At 33.4% G+C, this 14,747-nt stretch overlaps 1 protein-coding gene across 1 annotated transcript in view; it reads right to left on the minus strand.

Annotated features, from left to right (window-relative positions):
* The window catches only part of LOC110018388 (protein OPAQUE1-like), an 87,812-nt gene extending 73,600 nt beyond the window's left edge, over positions 1-14,212 (minus strand). Inside the window, exons 1-3 of the mRNA XM_020715688.1 lie at positions 14,077-14,212; positions 11,749-11,858; positions 10,925-10,985 (exon numbers count right to left, since the gene is read on the minus strand). Of these exons, the coding sequence (XP_020571347.1) occupies positions 10,925-10,985; positions 11,749-11,858; positions 14,077-14,190 (285 nt within the window). The 5' untranslated portion in view covers positions 14,191-14,212. The remainder of the gene's footprint in view (positions 1-10,924; positions 10,986-11,748; positions 11,859-14,076) is intronic.
* Positions 14,213-14,747: the final 535 nt, after the last annotated feature.

The following is a 14,747-nucleotide window of genomic DNA, read 5'->3' on the forward strand; positions in this document are numbered from 1 at the left end:
TATCAACAATAATTTTTAAATATTGCCCCAAACTTTAACATCTTATGGTTACGTGATTAGAGTCATCAAAACGACTTTTTATTCATAAACAGCTTGTTTTCGGCTCGTTTGCTAAACGATCCGAACACGAACACACTTTTTGAGCTCAAATATAAATGAGTTGAACACGAGCTGAGCTTGGGCTCGCTGGTGTTGGTGTTCGGCTCGTTTACACCCCTACATAAGACCTATCATGGTATGGGAGTCAAACATACTGAAAATCCTCATCAACTGCATATAACTCTTTCAACGCGTCAAAACCAACTTTAAAAAACATAATAGAGATTAATAAGTGGCAACAACTCAAAACATCTAGTACCCTGTTCTAACTCACTGGCTTATGTTTGAGCACAAAATAAAATGACGAAAGATTCCACCCATAATCTATTATTGAAGAATAAATCAATCATTACGCCAAAATCACTCTCTTCCTACACATAATGTTGAATTGACACGGCATCAGTTTTTGATCACTTGAAGCTTCTTGGTGAAAATGATTTTCTTCATCTCTTTCATTTGGGTGAACACCGTTTTTTCAAAATCAGCAAGCCTCTGCTACAATTAGAAGATTTCTAGCTGCATGACATCCATAGTAGATTCTTGAGCACCTCATTATGGGTTTCTCTTTTGCGGCATAGTGTCTCTTTCTTGCAACAGATATTACAGTTGGCTCTGATACCAGATGACGTTATTATAGAGCTCCCAAACAGTGTGATAGAGCATAAAAAAGGCATTAGGGAAGTTGTCGAATGGGTAGTGGGAGTGGGAACATGGAAAGAGGCTGAAAGTCACATGAACAGCAGCTGACCAACGAACCAAAAGGGGGCAAATGGTAGTTTCCTGCTATAAACAGCAGGTGGGAGCAATTTTGATGGTTATCCAGCTGAAAAGGGTGGGCGAGCAACGAAACTATGAGTTGCAGACGGTGAGGGGGATCAACCACATAATTCTGGAAAACCTACAGACACGCCACTTGCAGAAGGAAGATGGTACCGCACTCTGAAGAGCAAAACACGGACAAAAATATCTGAAAAAACATAAAATCAAACTTAAGTCCCAAATGCGCCAGAATACCCTTATATAAAAGAACACTAATAAAAAATAACATAATTAAAAATGAAGAAATATAAAGGAAATTGAAAAATAAAAAAAAATCTGAAATTGACTCAGGAATATATCCTACACAGGATGTCGCGGATTGCAGGCACATGGCTTCAGCACCCACATCAAGTATACTCAGATGGCCAACATTTGTTAATAAATGATACTTAGCAGCTACACGTCTCAAATCCATTGGACAATAACAGCTGTAGGAAAGCAAAGAGTCGACAATGCTTCGAACAAGAGCTTATGGACTGCATTTCACACATACAAATACACAATAAACTTCTTAATGATCAGTCTGAGCTCAGTCAAATTCTCGGGCAAACCATTACAGCACAAGCTCATGATACCATTTTTTCTGGTCTAGATGATAACTACATTTAGCTTAGGAAACTTCATCTTCATCGTAAAAAAAAGAAGGTTTGGTGGAGGTTTCTTTTGGATGACATTCCAACTAACTATTAACTTGTCTTAAGAGGGATAACCGACACGCTAATCTACCCTTGGGGTCGTCAAGTTGTAGACGAAAGGACACACATTGTGACCAAATGTAGATTGCTTTTGTACATCTTTTTGATACACACATTGTGACCAAATGTAGATTGCTTTTGTACCTCTTTTTGATGAAAAAGTATTACATCAAGACTCCGCACGTAGAGCTAAGAGCTACGTGCGAAGTCCAATGTAATTACGCCGTAGAGGTGATCGGCCCGGTAACACATGGAAATATTCCCCTCATGTTATTCAAATGTTATTGCGTGTTATTCAGGTGTTATTGTGTGTTATTCAGGTGTTATTAATGTGTTATTGTGTTATTATAACATAGAAAATATTCTCAGAACACAATAATACCAGAATAACATACAAAAACACCTGTATAACACATAATAACATATGAATAACACGAAAAGAATATTCCCTTGTGTTACCGGGTCGATCACCTCCACGACGTAATTTCATTGGACTCCGCACGTAGCTCTACATGCGGAGTCCTGATGTAATATTTTTTCCTTTTTGATAGCTTTGAATAAGGCACCAAAAATATTTCCAAAGTCAAAGATAGAAACATTGCTTCCACTCGCATCTTCTGTATTACAGTTTATCAATGTTACAGGGCTCGCGGTGCCAAGAAGGCTGACCTTTTGGCACTCCTACCATAATTACTGCTACCATTCTCGAGTCCTTTACACTGAAGTTTGCATATCATCTATGGGAGCATAGAGAAACAAGTTAGCCATCTCAACTATCACATTACCCATTATGGTGTCCCAAACTCTCACCTCACGTTCATTAAAATGAATATTGATGGGGCTCTTCTTCCCTATAGTTTGGGGAGCATTGGAGTGATTGTTTGTGACGATGAATAAAAGTGGTTGGTTGCATCAAGGGTTTGTGAAGGGTGTTTAACTTGCATTAGTAAATCAAAAAGGCCCAAAAAGAAGAGTTATAAAAGCTACAAAGAAAAACGCAATGCAGGTAACGTCAGCCTCTAACTTGCATTAGTAAATCAAAAAGGCCCAAAAAGAAGAGTTATAAAAGCTACAAAGAAAAACGCAATGTAGGTAACGTCAGCCTCCAACAACAACAACAACAACAAAGCCTTCATCCCACTACATGGGGTCGGCTACAATAATCATTTTCCTCCATTGCGTCCTAATTAGTGCCATATTTTCATTTGATTCTAATAAATTAAGATACTTTTTTATACAATAAGCCCGAGTCTTTACAAAGCCTTCATCCCACTACATGGGGTCAGCTACAATAATCATTTTCCTCCATTGCGTCCTAATTAGTGCCATATTTTCATTTGAATCCAAAACATCTACTCACCTAATCAGATCATCAGATGGTCGACGTTTAATGTGACCAAACCATCCAAGGCGGCTCTCTCTACAAAAATCAGGGTCACAAGTGTGAGCATCTTAGACAAAAAAATCTATCCAAAGCAAGCCGGAAAAAATAGGCTCCTTTATTACATTTTGTATGGGGGAAAAAGAAAAGAGCTTGCTTGAAGTTAAAAAAAGAAAAGTTGTATCAAGTCTGTTGCTAAGTCCTTGCCGACAAGCCTTTGGCTCCATGTTGGCTTGAAACGAATCCATAACTATCTAGTTCTCGACTTCAACAATAAGTTAATAATGCCCTTGGTCTAGTGCATCCAGGGCTCCATTATCATTAAAAAGTTTCATTATAGTTAACAATGAGAGAATGGTAGCAGCTATTATGGTTGGAGTGCTGAAGGGACAGTTGTGCTTTTTTGCATTACGCGCTCGCTAACAATGGTTGCCTTAAGAGTTCCGATTGAGCATTAGAATAATGTTCAAATGATGCTTAAAGCCACTCTCTCTATTAGAGAAATTATGGAGCTTTGGATGTTGGAAGCCAACTTTCTCATACTAAAAATGCAGGAGGTGTAAAAAACACGACCTCAGAATCCTTCAGAATTTAGATTCCTCATTGTTGGAAGCCAACTTTCTCATACTAAAAATGCAGGTGTAAAAAACACGACCTCAGAATCGTTCAGAATTTAGATTCCTCACAATGTTCAAGTAGGTGATATTTAATTGCTCCACCTAGATAACACTACAATACAACTTTTTGACTAAACATGTACATGGGTCATAGGTTTTTTTTTTTCCTTTTTTTTAGGGATCATAGATTTTTCTATGCACATGCATGGTTGCATCTTTTGTATCTTTCTTTTTTAAGCAAATACAAATTGCAAGTTTCATGAATATAGAACACTTCGGCACACCTTTGCATTCCAATTATTTTGGTTCAACACTGTACCCTTTAGTCACCTAATCTCATAGTCATTGTATTTTATTTCACTTGTATTTTTAATATCTCCTATTACTAGTATTATTTATCTTCAATATCATCTATTATTGGTATATCATAATTATTGTTTACTTCTTTCATTACGAGGAGTTATGGTTGATATTATTCTTTTTCCATTATGGGAGTCATCCTCTATTTAACTTGTAATTGTTTTTCTATGAAATCAAGAGGAATGATTATTTTCCCTCATAAAAAAATACATGGTATCAGAGCCCTAATATCGTTGAAATCCTCCACCCGGGGTTTTTGTTTCATGGCCCCTTGCCATAAAACCTCTATTAAAGCTCGTTGAGAAAGCCACGACCATATCGCGACACTCAAAGATCAGAGTTGTGGCATTCAGAGACCCTGAGGCGTCCAATTAAATCTAACTGGGAAGGCAACAACCATATTGCGACAGTAAAAAGAAACCATTGCGGCACTCAGATGAAAACATCGATCAATGATGATCACGTATTTTCCTTCTGCTCAATCATCGGGATCCAGTCGTGATTAGAGCTAGCTGCGAAGTGATCCACTCATAATTAGAATTTTCAATGAAGCAATCCAGCCGAGATTAGAACTAGCTGCGAAGATTGGGATCACGTATAGATTTTTTTCTAGCTAGAAGCTAACGATGGATTCGTAATTTACAAACATGTGCAGGGAAGTGAACAGATTGCAACATACAGTAGTTCCATGCAATTCTTGATTGAAAATAACGATTGTGATAGCAGTGTAAAGAATTTTTGTGCCGCTCGTGCAGGAAAGTAAACAAATTGCAACATATAGGAGTTTTGAGTCGTTCTTCATTGCAGTGTAGCAGTTCCGTGTAGTTCTTGATCTTTATCTGCCAAATTCTAAAGGTGTCGTATAAATTAGCAATGATGACGGGAGTTCAACGAAATTCTAGCACATCGATCTGTCCCAATAATTCAAAATCAAATTCTAAATGTCTCGTACAAAGTAGCAATAATGACGGAAGTTCAATGAAATTCTATCATATCGATCGGATCCAATAATTCAAAAGTCACCATACCTCACCCAACAACTTCCCTAATGGCAATATCAACGAAATATTCTCCTCAGAATACCACCTAACCTCATAGTTAATAAAATTAATGGACACAATTATATCAAGTGAGCACAAGCTATAAAATTAATGATCAACAAGAGAAGCCAAATTGGGTATTTAACTGTAGAAATCCCAAAAACTACTACTAATGATCGAAATCTCAAAATATGTTCGTCCAAAACTTATCTGGTATGGCATGGCTTATCAAGTTCATGGAACTTTCCATAGGAAAGCCTAAACTATTCCTTCCCACTGCTTGAGATATATGAGAGGTGGTTTGAGATCTCTTTTCAGATTTGAAGAATTCTTCACAAATTTTTGAGTTGAAAACTTAGCTTTGAAAATCCAAACAAAACGATCGTGATGTTATTATGCATTACAATGAGTTGGTAACTTTATGGCAGAAGCTTGATCAATGGTATAATGAAATTTTGGAGAATTCAAATGACTATGCTAGCCACAAGAAAAGAGAGGAAAATGACTGGATCTACATATTCTTCATTGGCATTAATTGGAGTTTCAATGAAATTCAAGGCCTAATCCTTGGTAGGAAACCTTTAACCTCAATTTGAGAAGTCCTTTCTAAAATTAGACGTGAAGACACTAGAAGAAAAATTATGTTGTAAAATATCAAATCTCTGATAACATCGAATAAAAGAACTCAGCTCTTGTGTCAAAAAGGTTGATACTGTCAAAAAATAGGCAAAAAAAAGCCATGGTGTGAGCATAGCAAAAAATCATTGCACAAGAAAATAACATGTTCGAAGCTTCATGGAAAACTTACAAATTCGAAATAAAAATCTAAGTGTGAAGGTCAAGCTTATCAGCAACTGTCGAAGAACTTAGGAGTCATTTGCTAACTCGAATGCAATCCCTTCACCAATGAGCAATTAGAGCACTCTGTAAAATTTTCATCAATCTCCATTATTATCACTGACTCAGCCTTTCTCTTTAAAACAAAATAATAACTCTCTGACAACTGCTTCGTTACGAGTTGTTCCTAATTATTCTCACTTTTGAATTATTAACTCTGATGCAAACAATCATATAACGAGTTGTTCTAAAATATTTTCTTTCGATAGACCATGTGTCAGAAATAAAAAGGTCAAAATTGTCGACTTCTCTCTCTCGGTAAATGTCAGGATAGGAATCGTGAAAATTTACTCGTTGTTAACCATTCAAAATGTTCTCCATGTTCTTAATATATTGTATAGCTTGTTGTCTATTCGTAAAATTATTATTCATTATCAATGCCTAGCTAACTTCTATTCTACCTACAATGAGTTTCAGGAAATGATCACAGCGACGATAATTGGTAGTGTTAAGAAAAAAATTGACTATATTATCTTGAAGATGAACCTGACTCGAATAGACAATATTAAAGTACTAATTTAAATTATATTTCCACATCTAAAAATAATAAAATTATGTTATGGAACAATAGATTAGGCTATCCCAATTTTCAATATTAAAAATACTTGTTTACTAATTTTTTTCAAAATAAAAATGTCATTGTTTCAATGTGAAGTGCATTAATTTGCAAATATCATCGCGCATCACTTTTTCTAGAAATATACAAAACTACTACACCATTAACTTTGATTCAGAATGATACATTGGGTCCTTATAAAACTCTCACTCTGGAAAAAATATAGTTTATGACTTTCATTAATGATCATACTAGGTTAGGTTGGGTTAATTTAAAGAAAGAAAATCAAAAGTATAAATAATTTTTAAAAATTTTACACCATGTTATAAAACTAATTTCAAACAATCATTCAAATAGTACAAAGTGACAAAGGACAAGAGTATTTAAAAAATGCTTTGATCAATTCCTTCTTAAGAGAAGAATAATATATCAAAGCTCCTATGTTGACACTTTACAACAAAATGGGTGGTTCAAAATGTTCTCCATGTTCTTAATATATTGTATAACTTGTTGCCTAAAATGAAAAACAAGCACTTATTAAGATAGTTTGGGCTTTGCTATTTACTAATCAGGTGCCTAAATATCTTTGGGGTGAAGGTCCACTTACTGCAAATATTTTCATACATAGAACACCCAAACACCCAAAAAAGTCCTAAACTTTGAAAAACCTTTTGAAAATTTTCAAAATTTTTTCTTCAAAGAACCAGCTCCCACTTTTTTCTCGAAATATATTTGGGTGTACTGCTTCCGTTCACATTCATCAGAAAACATAAAACTCGAACTTCGGGCCAAACAATGTGTTCGTTGAACATGGTCCAAACCAAAAGAGGTATAAATGCTTTGATCCCACTGCTAGAAAATTATTTGTTACCATCCATGTCACATTTTTTGAAATCCACTTTTTTCACCTCATCTTCAAAAAAGAAAACAAAACTAAGATTTGTCTGCTAATTTGAGGGTTTTTCATACATCAATGACTTCCAAAATAATATATCCCCAACCTTGAGTCGCTTAGATAACAAAATTCCAACAATGTCATCTCATGATGTTCAAAAAAAAAAAAAAAAAACTATGATAGTGATACCATTTGATTTTAGTTATTCGTGAATGAGGACAACTCAAAAGAAAGAATTTATGAAGTGTTTACAGTACCTAGAATCCGTGAACCCACCTGGTAATGTCTTAACAAAACATTTACCCATGTTCAGGCCACCGCATCATGAGTTTAGTCTTTTCATTGGGGAAAAACCTTGAACCCAACATCGATCATCCCACTACGTGTCGTATTAAAACTCTCACCCACTTTCTGTGGTTTTACCTCACAATTGTCATGTATGGAGATTCTAAGTACTATGTAGGATGCACTGAAAGTCCCTAAGAGGAAAGAAGCTATTTTAGAAGAGACGAAAGATATTAAAAAAATGAATTGTGGGAATTGGTTGATATACCTACAGGAAAGGCAATTTTCGGTTATAAATAGGCCTTCACAATCAAGTATAATTTTGATGGCTCTCTAGAACAGTACAAGGCTCAATTGATCGCCAAAAGATTCAATCAGACCTATGGAATTAATTATTCAGAGACATTTGCTCCAGTTGCAAAAGTCAACTATGTAAGGGTTCTTCTGTCACTTGAAGCAAATCATAATTTGCTTCGACAACAATTGAATCTAAAAAATGCCTTCCTCAATGGGGAGTGGGAGGAAGAAGCACATATATAAATATATGCACCTCTTGGATTTATTGAGAAATTTGGCACAAAGTGTAAACTGAAAAAATTATTATACTGATTGAAGCAGTCACCTAGAGCGTGGTTCGAGAAATTTACACTAATTATTAAGGATCGAGGTTATACTCAAAGGCAGGGAGATCAAGCTTTTTCAGAGATTCAAAATATCAAAAAAATATTCATAATGATTGTGTATGTGGAAAATACTACTCACATAAAATGATGCATATGACATGAATTGTTTGAAGCATTCTTTATCATTTGTCTTTGAAACCAAATTCTTAGGATCTTTGAGGTTTTTCCTTGGGATGGAGATCGCTCGATAGAAGAATAGAAACGTTATCTCCAAGCAGAAGTATGTTCTTCATTTTTAAAGGAAACTGGGACTAGTAGGTGTAAACCTGCACACTAATATTGATCCAAATCAGAAATTTGGAGATGGGAAGGAAGATGATCCAGTGAATACATCTAAATAATAAAATTTGGTGGGAAAAATGATAAACTCATCACACACACGACCAAATATTGCCTTTGTTGTGAGTTTAGTAAGTCGATTTATGCATTCTCCCAATGAGAAATAACTTAAGGGGGTGTTTGTTATGATAGTTTTGAAAGGATTTAATTTAGATTTAACATAAATCTAGCCTAACACAATACATAGGTTAGATAAATCCGTCCTTAAGTTAAATCCATTTTTTGCTTGTTCTGGTTATTAATACCAAATTTACTTAATCGACTTATAAGTTGGATTTAACAGATTAAGCACGAGAAAAAAATAATTCAAATAAATATATGTCAAACATATCAAATGGAATTAACTAAACTTAACCTTAATTGAACCAACAACATTTCATATTTAACAATATTTAGATTTAATAAATCCGAATTTATTGAATTTAGTAGATTCTATTTAACTTAAACCCTCCTTGCAGCTAGACACACCCAAAAGCTGTCAAAAAAGTCCTCAGATATCTAAAAATTACACAATACAAAGGCTTTCTCTTTCAGAAGATCACGCAAAAGAATATACAGATTTATTTTGATGCAAATTAGGTAAGTTCAGTTATTGATAAGAGATCAAATTTTGGGTACTGCACCTATGTGTGAAGAACGTAGTTACTGGCAAAGTAAAAAATAGAATGTGAATGCAAGTACTAAAGCGGAGGCAAAATATAACGTTATGGCTACTAGAGTGTGTGAGATGTTATGGTTGAGAAAAGAATTCTTGAAGAGTTGCAGATGAAATTATACTGCGACAATAAGCAGTTATAAGCATTGCAAATAATTCTATGCAACATAATCAAATTCTACGCAACATAATCACCCAAAGCATGTGGAGATTGACAGACATTTCATAAAAGAGCAGATTCATTGTAGAGCAATTTGCATAAAATAATTCTATGCAACATAATCACACAAAGCATGTAGAGATTGACAGACATTTTATAAAAGAGCAGATTCATTGTAGAGCAATTTGCATGTCATTTATCCCTATTGCTCAACGAATATCGGATATCTTCACAAAGGATTGTTCTGGTCTAATTTTGAGGTTATTGTAATCATGTTGGGTGTGCCAGATTTCCTATTTAGTATTTAATATTTTTATTATATTCTATTATTGTTATGTCATAATTCTTGTTTCCTTCTATCATAATGGGGGTTATGGTCATCCTCCTTTAAATAACTTGTAAGAAGAATAATTACTTTCCTCCAATAAAAGCTACAATTTTTGTAGGTTATATAAGGAAATAAATGAGAGCCTACAAGTTTTTTTCTTAAAAAGGCATAGCAGCCAGATCCTGGCTTGATTTGATGGCAAAAACTCATGGATTGTTGAGGTAGATGTTCCTAATCTTATTTATGAAGTTCTAAGTTAAAAATAATGTAACTTGTAGTTTTCTATATCAATTTTTTCCTCATAATAAACTCAATGTACTTAGCTCCATTAAAGCAAATAAGGGACGAGGAACATATCACATTTTTTCTCCCTATATATTTTCTACTTCTTTCTTATAACCTAAAATCAGTAATAGAATTATACCAAAAAAGTCTGTATCCAGTCTTGTCTCCGTTTTTAATTAATAAATTATCTATAACAGAGGAGGAAATCTAGAACCTTGGACTTCTCAGAAATAGTAACTGCAATAATTTAGTAGCCGTCCACATCTACTTTCAAAGTAAGTTAAACTATATTCAAACATCTTTATTTTATTTTGTAATTTGAAATATAGTCAATTCAGAATGTCATGATAATTTACATATGAGAATGTTATTTACTCTCACTATGAAGTTCATAATCTATCAATCCAAAATTTTTCAGTGTTATCAACATTCAAAGCGTCATCCACCTTACAATAAAAACTCTGCTCTCATAATTGTGTGAATTTTTAATCAACTCAATAATTTGTTGGTATCAATTTCTCTATGATTTTCTTAATTTTTTTTAAATATTAATTCAACAATTGGTTCAAATTCCTTGAAGCTGGGGATAATGATATTTTAATGGTTTTCATATGACCAAAACAACTCTTATAGTGGGCAGAATTATCCAGAAGCCACACGAAATTGTAGAAAACTGAACTGTTAACTGTAGCGATATATGTCAAGATAATTTCACAACAATAGAGAAAAGGGGACGAAAGGATCCAATTAATGAATTCAAAATTTAGAAAGTCAACGCCATGACAAGTAAAAAAAAACACTAGTATTAGAAGATGATGCATTATAAATACTTGAAAGTTCTCCAGTTTCAATTTCTGCATAATTTTCTCCGCGAGCATCTTCTCATTGTAACTGCAAACCAAAACAAAAAAATAGAAAAATCTCTAAATGAATTTAAAGAACCAGGACGATGAAAATTCATAAATAATAAAAAAGAAACAAACTGAAGTAAAGTATAAGTCAATTAATAATCATTGCACTAGATCAAAAAATGTAGAAGTAGAACACGTTTCTCTGGCATCCAATACTAACCTATGCTTGAAACTAGAGCTGAAGTATGCTCTCCTGTAAAGTACAAAGCGAATGGTACAATATACTAAAACCAAAGCAAGCTAGAATATCTAGAACCAAAACATAAATGCATGCAATTTCCTTCTCGGATTATATGATTTTTAAACCATAATGCACTGAGAATCATGGTTTATTAAAAATTCAAAAAATATAATTGTAATTACAATATTAAAGCATGATGTACTGACCAGAAAAAGAAAATCATGATTTCTCAATTAGAAAACTTTTCTCACTTTGGAAGCTAATCCTTTAGCAATCAAAAAAGAATTCAAAAAATATATAAAACAGTTCAATACATGACTCAAGTACTCGACAATATGAAGAGCCAAAAGAACATTCCATATCATTATGGTAAATTTTCTGTTGCAACAGATTTTGAAGTTAAATCTTTTATTGGTTCAGAAATTTTACTAAACAAGAGCACAACAGACTTATGAAAGCCATCTTACAAAAGAAAAAGCTTGAAAACACCATTTAAATACCAACTGGACAAAAGAAAAAAACACCTGAAACGAGTAAATTCAAAGAGAATGTATTGAACAACCTTCCATCCATATGTTCTAGAGCTAGCAGTCCGAAACGATCTAAGAATTCAGAATATGTCCTCCGAGTAGGATAGCCAGCAAGGCTTATCCGAATAGCCTCCAAAACACCCTATAAGAAATGAAATTAGACAACTTCCCAAGCAAGATCACACAAATTGATAGAGAATTTGCTAATGACAAGGTTCTAGAGAGAAGAAAACAACATAGACCCAAACATGTTAACAACAGTGTGGCACAGAAGAAAATAAAGATTTGGATGTGACTCTTCACCCGCGTAATCATTCACAGTATTATATTCAAAACCTAATTTGATTTCACAAGGTGATTTAAAGGAGATATCCGAGCTTATAATCCAATATTGAAGAGCATTGTCCATCCTTATTCTTTAATGATGTTTTAAATCATAAATAACGTTGAAAATTATGTGATGCCCCACAAATATGCATAAGAAACACTAAATTCCAAATATTTCAACGAATGCAATAAGGTCCTCAACTGATAATAGTTTTAAAAAAAAAGCAACCAAGATACAGTAAAAAAGTTCAAAATAACCCCCAAACTATTTATATGGGGCTATTTAAGTCAGCAATCTAATTTATTAAATGTAGTCACTTTATTTGTAAATTATGATCACATTGTCCTTCAAATCTTCAAATCTAATCTTAAATAATCCAATAGAGGGACTATTTTGGATCATATTAGTTGGCTATGGATTAAATTAAACACATTAAAATTCATAAATGACTAGAATGGCTCGACACAAATAACCAAGAGAACATTTTAGTTTTTTCTCTGAAGTATATGTCAACATTCAAGTTTACATTTGGAAAATAATTGATGCGACTAGGCTTCCTAATGCCAAGTATAATGCAAAATTTGATGTCAAAATGAGAGGACCATATGGAGTTGTATAATTAGGTTGAAAAATACTTCTTCATATTCCTTCAGAGTTTCAACTTCCAAGAAAAGAATGTAGCTACAAAGATGATAAAGAATTTGTGAATCAAATGCTTTATAATCCGAAAAAAAGGAAGAATAAGGATGAAAATGGAAAAACGGACTGTTCTATGAAAGTTTAATACCAGTTTTCTTATTTTAGTTGAGTATAAAAATTGCATAAGTATTGGTAGAAAGAAGACAGATAAAAAAGAAGAAGAACATGGTCTAAAGTTTTATTGAAGAGCTTCCAGATAAAAAATTAAAACAAAGTCAGAAGTACAAAGAAAACTATGAACAAGTTGGGCACACGTGGGCACTAAAAACAAAAACAACACACTTTACATGGAATTATAAAGTTTGGCTGCTCAGTCACTATATCGTCCATTATGGACCTTCAATAAGGTTTCGTTCAAAAGCATTCAAGTTCAAAGAAGTGAAAGCTTGGTTCTGCATGCACACAATTTTCTCCATTGCAAGCCCAAAATGATGTTATGATTAAAAACAAGCAAGGTCACGGGCAAATTCAGATGGATGTGTATAGTTTCTAAGGATTATCAGAGAAATACATAGAAGCAGAGTCAAGGAAGTTAGTCATTCACTCTAGAAATTTCTTTTTAAAATATCAAACGCCACATGTTGAATCGGCCTTACTGAGGTCAATTAAACGCTGACAGAGAAAATTCCATCAACTCTAAAAAAATTTTATCTTCATTACCAGGAAATATAAACACGCATATGTATGTATGTACACAGTTAATTTGTGATCCAAACAGTTAACCCTTTCCCAAAATATAGGCATACCAGATGTCTTTTTAAATTGAAAAGTAATAGAAATTCTACAGAGAGCTAGGACATGAACATAAAACCAAATTATTATCACTATAAATGTTAAGGAATCAACACAAAATAAATTTGAGCCAGTTTTGAATCAACCCATTTTGAGCGAAGAAATCGACTTGACTCAAACTAAAATTGAATATTAGGTTAGATTTGAGACAAGCATACCTTAAATTTTACAGGTTCCAATCCAACTCAGCTGATTCCAGCATTGTTCTCATGGAAAGATATTTACGTATATTATTTCTATAAGAACAGTCAAGAACCAACTTAAGACGTATTCACCTTACGAACGAAATAACAGTTTTGAGTAAAACTATACAAAACAGAATATCATTTAATCAGTCAAGTAATTCCTACAGGAGATAAGCAGTTCTGACCGAAATATGAGATTTGTATATTAAGCTGTGGAGAAACAAGAAATCAAACATGAAAAAAAAGGGTCTAAAACCCTATGTTTAAAAAAAAAACAAAAAAGAAAAAAAAAAAAAAAAAAAAAAAACTTGAAAATAGAACTGAGATTTTTTGTAAGTCAAATAGTTCATAATTACCCCACATCTCAACTGATGTAAGACACTCCAGTTCTCAAACTTTTGAGGGCAATTCAATGAGTTTGGCTTCACACAGCGAACATAATGAGGTTCTGTTGAGTTAAGTGTTTCCATGAGGGCTTGAAGTTGTTGCTTTGTTGAACATATAGAGAGAAAAAAATTAGCTACTTTCGCAAAACAAATAACGATTAAAAAAATTCATTAAAATGTTTAAAAACAAATGAAAAAGTAAACGCAACATAAAATAAATACAGAATACCCAGCTTTCTCAGCTTGTTTTCAACCCAACCCAAGCCTAATCTCATCTTGACCTAAGCCTGGATTGGGAAGATATCAATCAAAGTTACAAACCAATAAAACTCCAAATTGACAATAAACCTATGTTAAATTTTGTACGACGCAACACATTAAATCATATTCACTAAAACAAAATTAACTTCCGATTTACAGTAGCACTTCAAGTCAAATAATTGTATATATCTTTCTTTTTTTCTTTCTTTGTTTCACCTTTTTTTTCAAGAGAAAAAGTCCCAATTCTTGCTAGGAAAAATATCTAAAGATTTTTCTAATATGCTTCATTTCCCTTAAAAAAATTCTATATTCTGTAATCAGAATCTCTAAATAGCATACCTAAACAGGGCACGGGATGGAGCACTTTCATTTCCAAAATA

Source organism: Phalaenopsis equestris, unplaced genomic scaffold (assembly GCF_001263595.1).
Source record: "Phalaenopsis equestris unplaced genomic scaffold, ASM126359v1 Scaffold000021, whole genome shotgun sequence".
Taxonomy (NCBI): Eukaryota; Viridiplantae; Streptophyta; class Magnoliopsida; order Asparagales; family Orchidaceae; genus Phalaenopsis; species Phalaenopsis equestris.